The sequence below is a fragment of the Aphanomyces astaci genome, assembly GCF_000520075.1.
Source record: "Aphanomyces astaci strain APO3 unplaced genomic scaffold supercont1.223, whole genome shotgun sequence".
In the NCBI taxonomy this organism is placed as follows: Eukaryota; Oomycota; class Saprolegniomycetes; order Saprolegniales; family Verrucalvaceae; genus Aphanomyces; species Aphanomyces astaci.
Window position 1 is genome coordinate 1 of NW_009798486.1, and position 9840 is coordinate 9840.

At 49.0% G+C, this 9840-nt stretch overlaps 2 protein-coding genes across 2 annotated transcripts; both read right to left on the reverse strand.

The window, feature by feature from the left end:
* Window positions 1–1396: 1396 nt before the first annotated feature.
* On the reverse strand, window positions 1397–1732 carry H257_18800 (hypothetical protein; the record flags this gene model as incomplete). The annotated part of the gene is made up of 1 exon (XM_009847926.1): window positions 1397–1732. A coding segment is annotated over one exon (336 nt), but the record flags the coding sequence as incomplete, so codon positions are not given.
* A 6334-nt stretch (window positions 1733–8066) lies between these two features.
* H257_18801 (hypothetical protein) lies at window positions 8067–8484 on the reverse strand (the record flags this gene model as incomplete). Its single annotated transcript, XM_009847927.1, has 2 exons — window positions 8067–8157; window positions 8222–8484. Coding segments are annotated over 2 exons (354 nt in total), but the record flags the coding sequence as incomplete, so codon positions are not given.
* Window positions 8485–9840: the final 1356 nt, after the last annotated feature.

Consider the following 9840-nt stretch of genomic DNA (forward strand, 5'->3'; position numbering starts at 1 on the left):
CCCTTAGATGTTCTGGGCCGCACGCGCGCTACACTGGTACGCTCAACGAGTATATAACCTTGATCGATAGGTCTGGGTAATCTTTTGAATACGTATCGTGCTAGGGATAGATTATTGCAATTATTAATCTTGAACGAGGAATTCCTAGTAAACGCAAGTCATCAGCTTGCATTGATTACGTCCCTGCCCTTTGTACACACCGCCCGTCGCACCTACCGATTGAATGACTCGGTGAGAAATTGGGACCGTTGTTTCGCTTGCTTCATTGTGAGTGGAACGGTGGGAACTTTTTCTAACCTCGCCATTTAGAGGAAGGTGAAGTCGTAACAAGGTTTCCGTAGGTGAACCTGCGGAAGGATCATTACCACACCAAAAAACTATCCACGTGAATGTATTCTTTATAAGGCTTGTGCTGGGATGTTCTTCGGGACGACCCGGCTAGCAGAAGGTTTCGCAAGAAGCCGATGTACTTTTAATCCCTTCTTAAATAACATACTGATAAACTTAGCCGTCAGAAATGATAGCTTGTAATAAAATACAACTTTCAACAGTGGATGTCTAGGCTGTTAAAGTGTCTTTATTAAACAATGTTAAGGTTTCGAACCACGTAATTGTGGATGAGTTGGGCGGTTGGAAAGGCGACTGCAAATCGCACTTAACAGGGTGCATTGGCGTTGAGAACTAGGTCTTCTTGTGACTTGGAGCTGTAGCGAGACGAGAAATTGGCTCGAATAAATCAGCAAGTAGTCCTTGAGTCCACGAAAGGCCGAAATGGCTGAGTAGGTGGGTTTTGATGTAATGAGCTGCTATCATCTTTACTCGATGAGGGCTTGGTTGGGCCACTGCGCCAAAGCCTAAATCGTTCCGGTGAAGCTACAGCGTGCGCAAGACAACACTACGAGTGATGTGAAAAAAGGTCTTGATGTCGTCGTGAACTTCGGGCGGTGCTACAGGTGCCAGAGCCATGTAGGATCCGAAGGCAATTTGGTCCCAGTGAATGGGACCTTGGACCAACTTCACAAAAAGTTCCAGAAATAACTCCCAAGTGACTTTGGCAATGGGGCAAAGCCAAAGTAAGTGTTGCGCATTCTCCAGGGTATTGCAACCAAAAGGACACTTTGTGTGGCGTTGAGTATTCCATTGTTGCTTGTATCCAAAGGATAAAGCGTTGTGTTGGAGTCGGAAATTGAAATCCGCGAACACTGGTAGCAGCACTTTGTCCATCTTGAGTTCAAACAACCAAACTCGGGAAGGCGGGATTTGAGAGAGTCAAGCCGCGCCCATGGAATTTCTTGGGGAATATGCTTTGTGACCAAAGCCAGAAGGTGCTTGTTCTTGATATTTGAGATGACGGAAGTGCCTTGTTCTTGGTTCATGGCAAACTTCCAGCTCAAACTGGCAGCACAAAAATTCCTGGGCAAGCGGGAAGCCGAAGCAGCGGCCCAATTTGACGGCTGAGGTAATTTTCCCGAAGTTGTCGAGCAGAAACGCGGTAGCTTGTAATCTTGTGGCGTCGTAGAAAATTTTCCAAAACGGATTCCGTGGGTGTGGCATCGAGGACTTGTTGGAAATCCGCCAAGGATACCATGCCAAGCGAAACGTACAGCTTCGACGTACGAGTCGCGGCTTGGAGGTTGACACTTGACAGGGTGTCTGCCAAAGTGGAGTCCAGCCAAATTGGAGTGTGTATCTTCGAGTAGTCGTCTTGAAACTTGATTCTTCGAGGAGCCATGTAGTCGTGCCAATTTCTTAGAACGGAGTACCAAAATCGACCAAGTAAGGATATAGCTCTGGGGCTTCGAGCTTGGGGCGGAGTTGGAAGAAAAAGAATATCCAAGCCATGTCCTGCGGGTGAAACCACTTGGTGCATAAGGGCCACGATGGGGTCTAACCAAGGCAGAACGGTAGCCGAAGCGCGTTGGAGTGCAAGGTCATTCAACATGGTGCGTAAACGGAGAACCTTGATACGGCTTGCAACAATGCTGGGAACTTCAAGCCCGCCTTCCTTACGTGAGAGTTGAATCCAGGCTCGGGAAAGGTGGTTAACCACTCAACCTTGTTTGTGTAGGCGGCCATGAACAAAATCCAGGGCTATTGACTCGATTTCTTCGACGACGGAGTTGGGAACATGGTAAACAGCAGCCATATACCAGAGCAAGGGAAGCACCATGGTTTGCAAGATGACAATACGGCCTTGCAAAGTTCTTGCACGGTATTTCCAGAGATTGCATCGACTCAGTACCCTTTGCACAATAGAACGATATCGGATATCAGGGCCTTCTTGAATGCCCAGCCAGCGGCATTGTTGACTACTCTGAATAAGCCTGGGACCTTGGAGTTGCTGAATGGCGTGTTCCAGTGTGTTAGGGTAAGTTGGGCAGAAGGGCATCACAATGGTTTTGCTGACGTTGAGTTTCATCCCCGTTACTAAGCAAAATTCTTGGACAAATCCAAGAAAGTCTTCGTATCTTCTAAGGAGGAAAGAAGGCCAGTAACGTCGTCAGCGAAGGCAATCGTGAGGTGGGTTGCTGATGGCGTGGACAGTCCCAAGTGTGACAAGCAGTGTCGCAAATAAACCAATAAAGGCTCGATAAATAGCACAAAGAGTGCCGGCGATATCGGATCACCTTTGACGGACGCCACTGCCAAGCAAAAATGGTTCCAATGGCGAAGAATTGAACAAGATGGACACCTCAGTGTCAGCAAACAGTTTTTCCATCCATGCGCAATAATTCGGCCCAAATCCAAAATGCTGGAGGGTCTGAAGCAGAATTGGCCGAGAAACAGTGTCGAAGGCCTACGCATATGATGGCTCCTGCATGGGTAAGTTGGTGTTCCTGGCACCATTGCTGAAGGCCGTGAAAAACGCGTGATGGTGTGTTGGATCGAATCTGCCGGGGGTAAATCCATACTGATCCGATCCCAGTAGGGAAGGCAGGATAGTATTCGTGCGTTTGGCGAGGATAGCAGGCGCAAGCTTGGCTACCACGTTGAGCAGGGTCAACGGCCTGTAATTAGAGTAATTAGAGTGCAGGTCTTTGGAGCAACCCTTGAAAAGCAGTGACAGGGATGCTTTCTGTTGCAGAGTAGTCATGCGTTTTCTTGAAAAGTTGAACGCGTGTACAATCTCCAGCAGGTTGCCCAGAGATCGGGATTGACTTGAAAATATTCGTAGGGAAGTCCGTCCGAGCCAGGAGCCTTGTGTTTCGGGCCAGCTTGAATTGCACTTGAAAATTTTGCCGCCGAAAGAGGTGCTTCTAAAAGTTCTCTTTGATCTTCAGTCAGGCAAGCTGACATGTGCTGAAGAATCACCCTGTGAAGGGTGGGATTCACTTCTTGTGTGGGAGCATCAAGGCTACGTGAGGGAGAGTGAAATATTTTCGCCCAGTAGCGTCGACACGCTGAATCGAGTCCCAGTCCTCAGAGTCCTTGACTGGAAAGGTGCAAGCCTGCTGCCGAGGGGCTGATGGCTTGAAGAAAGCGCTTTAGCATTTTTCTTGGGACTTGATTTGTTCGCGAAATAAGTCCAACTCATTGCGATTCTTGATTCTTCGAAGCGTATCTTGGAAGTGAAGCGGAGCGGCTTTCAGCTGACTTGACAACTCGTTGCTTGGTTGAGCTTCCAGCGCCGTGGAAATTTCAGCAACGCGGAGACGAAGACGATCAAATTCCTTCCGGTCTTGATCATGGTATGTAGTCACTATAGACTGGGGGTACATCTTGTCGTGAAAAAAATGGTCGTCCATAACCTTGGCAGGGTTGAAGCCCGGGGTACCCTGTGGCAATAATCCGGCTACAGTGCACTTCAAGGTGTAGTTGAGATGCTGTCGGACCTCCGGGAGCTGAAGTACCCAGGGTGGGCAGCGCCACGGTGCTTTTTGTTGGGTTTGTATGAGTTGACGGCCAAGGAAAAGGAAATTGGAGCATGATCGTTGTGGAAAAATGCTGGATACTTGTCCACATGATATCGGATCGACAGCAGGTTTTCTTGATGAAAAGCGTCAGATAGGAAAACATAGTCGATGCGATTGGAGTGAGTTGGGTTGGAATAGACTCGGGAATCTGTATTCAGTAGTCTCCAGGAGTCAACGACGATCAACAAAGACATCCAGCGCTCCAAAGCGTCAAGGCTAGTTGGCCGACGGTGGGAATGGACGACTTTCTCGAGCGTTGGGTTCAAAACGAGGTTGAAATCACCGCAAATAACGTGGTGAGAGTTCCCGTCGAAGTCGTTGGCAGGGCAGTGAAAAATTCTGCCTTTCGCGGGTCATCACCAGTGAGGGAGTAAAGCACATGGATGTATATCACGATGCCATCCAAGTTCCCTTTGACCACGAGATAACGGTTTTGAGCAATCTCGGGCAGGTCCAGTGGAGTAACATCCGTGAGATCTTGAACGGGGGAAGACTTTGAAAAGAGTAGGGCACAGCCATTTCTTCGCTCAAACATGTTACAACTGGAATTGGACCAAAAGCTGGAGCCTTGGGCATCAGTCTTGAACCAGTTGAGAGAAGCCATGCGCAACATGTTGTTGGAGGAAATTAATGTGTGTTTCGTGGAGGGCAATAAAATCGTAGCGGTTGAGGGGAAAATAATCGTGGGGTGTACTGTTCGCAAGACCGTTGGCATTGATGGATAAACCATTGAGCGACCAATTATGGGCTGGAGCCCACATTGGTCGATGTGAGTGCTTGGAAGGCAGCACTGAATGGTCTCATAGTGGCAGATGAGACCATGATTTTTCCCAACTCCGAGTTAACCCAGTCCGCGAGGGTGTCATCCGACCATAGAAGGAGCTTCGAGCACTCAATAGACACCAAAAGGCTTGTCTGCAACGTATGGGCCATTTTGACTGGGTCAAAGTAAATGGACGGAGCCGAAATCATTGCAAAAAGATCCCATAACGCCAGCTATATGTGATCTTGAGCGGAAAAATCGGGGGTCTCTTGGGAACACAGTCGATCCAGCGCGGCACCTGGGGAGGGCGTGTCACCCAATTGATCCTCGAATAAGCTGCAAAAATCATCCAGGACTTGAGCAATAGGTAAGTTGCGACCGTCGATCTTGAATGCTGCAGGCTTGGTGCTGCTGAGCAATCGGCATAGAGCGTGGCTAGTAGCTTTGCTGATCCAGTAGTCTTCCAGGCCAGGATGGGCAAGCTCAGGCCGAAAAAAGGTCGGTTGTGCTTGGAGGGTTTGAAGAAAATTATCGCCATATTGCATGTCTTCCAAAGACATTGACCAGCGAAGTCAGGTCTTCCTTGGAAATATTGTCGACATGAAATTGAGCTTGGAGTTGGATTTGGAGACCGTTGGGCTAATTCCAAGCGTCGTGGGCGAAAGAAAGACCTTGAGATCGAAATCGGGGATGTTGGAGTCCGGATCCAAGGTCAAAATTTCGTAGCGGTTCGGCAGAGGGACTTCCCAGTTGCGCGAGGACGTAGAGGCGTCAAGCTTTGTCTTGGCCTTGACTTCCACAGCTTCTGATTCTTCCGATGGAACTTCAAAAATGCGGGATTTGAGTTTCTTGTGCCAAATGGACGGAGAGTCTTTAAGCGTAGGTAAAGATGCAGGCGAACCAGATTCCGGAGTGGAATTTGTTTCTGGTGCAGACGAAGTCGGATGGTCGGCTTTTGCAGACGGAGTCAGATGGTCGGCTTGAGGCTACTGCACTGGAACTTTGCGTCGTTTGCCCTTGATACTGGGAGGTACAAAGTCATTCAGCGCCGAGATCTTGTGAACAACAAAAGTCGGAGGTTGGTCTTCAAGGAACAAAATTTCCCGGAGCGGCTCATCGGTTTTCTTTTGCGACCAAAGAAAAGCAGGCACGCGTTTGGAGTTGAAAATGATTTTCAACAAGTTGGATTGGAGTGAACCAACGGAGTGGGTGGGAAATACGAGCACCGGAGAGCAGCCATGGCCTTGAAAAAATCAAAAACAGCCAAGGGGCTCACCGTGGAAGGAACACGGTGAAGCTGAACCCAGTAAAATTGCCCAACCAGAGAGGGAGCATGAATAACATGGTCATAGCCGCAGATACAATGGCCGTAAGAATGGTTAGCCACTTTTAACTTCGACGGAACTGTGAATAGCTTGATGTGATTGGGTCCAGTAGTTCGAACTACGCCTCGGTTTTCAGCGAATCAGGACAGGTCGTCATATTTTTATTCATCTCAAGTGAGAAGATTCCATTTTATTGCAGGTTATGGGATGATAGAGATGATCGTCATTGCAATTTCGACTTTGAATCAATGATTTGTGCAGGATATCAAGTCATGCGCCATAATTCAATCGGTTGCACGAGACGGGAATAACGATAGCGTGGGACGGGGACAAAGATAGCATTTGACGCGGTGGTGCAATGGTTTAGTGCGACGGCATCAAAGTGATAGAGGAAGGGGCCCGGGTTCAATTCCCGGGCAGTGTCAAACTTTTTCCCGAATAATTAAATTTCGATTTCCTCCAAAAAATTGAACACTAAAAACAAGATCACCATTATATTAACACAATAATTTTATGGCTCAGACACAAATCATTCATTGGCTTGGGATTGCCTTCTCGAAGCTTTGGCGAATGGTGTCCGCACTCACCATGTCCCACGCCAATATCGATCGCTTGATCATTGTCAAGCGCTTCATCGCCGCGCTTAGTGTGTCGAACTCGTCGCCATCATCGCCTTCGATGATATCCTCGGCAAGCCAGGTATCTCGAAGGTAACGCTTGAACGGCCCCATGACGCCAACATCTAACGGATGACAGACAGACGTTGCGTTGACCGGCAGGGCAACCAAATGGGTACTGAGTTCCTCATTGACGATCTTGTACGACTAATCACTGACGTGACTGACAAATTTGTCGAACAGGAGAACCGACGGCTCGACAAGCATGGGCAACAGCAGCGAACGCAGGTACGTCTTCCAGACATCGTCGTCCATCCAAGCCTTGTTTTGCATAGCGTACACGTGCCCCGCCTGGAAAGTTGGGAACTCGTTCGTTTCAATGCGGCCACCCGAGGCTCCACGGATGACGAAGAGCGTGGGGAGCTTGGTGCCGTCTGCCCGCGCCGTGAGAACGACTGTCATTCCCATGGAGTGCTTCTCTCCAGACGAAATCTTCGCGCCACCACGGCGTACCTTCCAGATGTATTGCGGCGGCGTGTCGTAGTAGAAGCCCGTCTCATCGACATTGTAGACGGTATCGTGGCCGTATTGTCGGTACGAGCGGTGGAACTCTTCGGCGAACTCGTCTCGGACCTCGATGAGGGCCGCCTAGGACTGCTTACCGCGACCGGCTTTGCGACGAGAGAAGCCGTGACGGTGACAGAAGCGTTGGAGCAGACGCAGTATGCCTTGGTAGTCGGTGCCAAGTGCTTTCCCGGCAAGATACGTGCGTAGCCAGTCAGTTTGAAAGCGCTTAATCCAGGTGATCATGTGCGCGGATTTTAGCGCACTCTCATTTCCTTTATGAACTCCAGCAGGCCAACCGTGTCGGGGAAGCTCTTCGGGGCGACCGCCTGGGCTCAGCTTCATTCGCTTTTTGTTGCCGTCGAAGGCAAGTATGTCGTCCTTTTGGTCGATCCACGACCGAATGTTGCGACGTGGGATGCCAAGGAGTTTAGAGACGTTGTGTACATTGGAGGTCTCTAAGAGCTCGAGCACTTGTAGCCGTACAGCCATCTCGTATCCGCGCTTTCTGCGAAGGCGGAGCGTTGACAGGGTGGTCATTGATTTGCAAAAGAATGTGAGGTGGATTATTTTTAATAATTCCGCGTGGGCGGGAGAATATTATCATCAGCCAATGAATTGACTGTATTCTGGGTAATGATTGTTATTGGATAAAAAGAAAGTTGAAGTCCAAGAATCTTCGACTGGCGAACCATTCTGACGGCGATTGTATTCATCTCCAAGTTGCACAAGGAGGTACCGACTTCCAAATTGTTGGAAAAAAATCGGATTCCATTACCTCGCACCAGGGCAAAAGCAAAAAGAAATGGTCTTGGTTCGATCCAGGCCGGCAGGGATGACATGAAAAGGCAGTCCATGATCACTGCAAGTGGAAACGCTTGCGTCAGGCCAGGGGCTGGAATCCAGAATTCTTGCGAATCTTCATTTGCACACGACGAAGATGGTACAAGCACTCGGCGTTCCTGAGGCGTAGCCTGCAGGGCCTTTAGAATTAATTCCTCGGGCTGAGGGCTAGCACGGCGCTGATGGGCAGTATACCATTCTCGGTGCGAGAGGTCGATGTTGGTGGGAGGGATTTTCTTCGAGGACGTAGCCTTTGCATAGGTACGGTCTTGAGGAGGATCCAGTCGATTGCGAGAGACAGGGGAAGGTCCAAACTCCGGCTTGCGATAGGTGGATGTAATATCCATACCCAGATCGGGTGATGGGTGAACATCAGCATCTCCGTTGGGTCCAATAAAGTTGCCGTCAACACATGGAGCCGGCAAAAACAGCTGGTGCGGCCGGAAAAGTTCGGATTTCTTGATTGTTGACGTCAACACAAGGAGCCGACAAAACAGTTGGGGCCACCGGAAAAGTTTTGATTTCTTGATTGTTGGCGTAGGATTCAGAAGAAATCTGAAACCAGCTGGATTCTTCAGTGCTTGCCACACCCATATCAGCGTCCGTAGAAAAAGTACGAGGGCTCGAGGGTGGGTGGGCTCGCAAGCGCTTCGACGGTACGGGTTGAGAGGTAGAAGCTTCTTCTATCAAAGATAACTGTTGCCGAGAAGCTTTCGATTCAGTCGAGGAACCTCCGTTTCGTTGCAGATTAGACCGTTGACTCGACGAGACGACACAACTAGTGTAAGCAACTGAAGCAAGTTAACGAGGATGCACTGGAGGTGAAAGAATCGACTGCCTCTTCCGAGCTTTGCAAAAGCACGGAAAGAGATCGGGAGGACGGTTCAATCGCAACGAGTTCGGAGGGACCAACTTCGGTGGAGGACGCGCTTACGCTGGCGCCCACGCCAACTAGGGCATCGAGGCTCGTGGCAGCTGAACAAAGTCCACTGCCTACTGCCCTATCAGCGGTTTCGCCATCTCTGGTGAAGAGGTCAGACTGAACGTCGGCTTCAGGGACAGCAGCATCAATGCTAGATGCAACAGGGTCGGCAGCACAAAAAGTGCGTTGGTCAGCAGCACTGGCAGAAGCATGGGAAGCAGCAGAAGACATGGCAGCAAAATTCGAGTTGAGACGGGTACCACTTGTGTACCAGAAGGCAAATTCGAAAGTAACAGTGGATGTCTAGGCTCGCACATCGATGAAGAACGCTGCGAACTGCGATACGTAATGCGAATTGCAGAATTCAGTGAGTCATCGAAATTTTGAACGCATATTGCACTTTCGGGTTAGTCCTGGAAGTATGTCTGTATCAGTGTCCGTTAATACAAAATTGTTTTGTCTTTGGACGAAGCAGAATGTGAAGGTCTTGTTTCGACAAGTCCTTTTAAATGACGGTCCCTGTATAGCTGTTCAAGTACATTATACAAAGGTCTATATGATTCTGATTTCGAATGTTTTGTGTTGAAATTGCACAACTTTTGAAAGAAGGCTAAATTGCGGTAGTTTTGCTTGTGTTTCGGCACGGGTGAACAACATATTGCTTTTTATGTCGTCTGGAAGAGGTTTGTAGTTGAAGGCAGAATGCGGAGTCGGATAGTATGGTCTGGTGTGCTTGTGTCTATATGGAAGCAAATTGGGAAACAACATCCAATTTGGACCTGATATCAGACAAGACTACCCGCTGAATTTAAGCATATAACTAAGCGGAGGAAAAGAAACTAACAAGGATTCCCTCAGTAACGGCGAGTGAAGCGGGAAGAGCTCAAGCTTA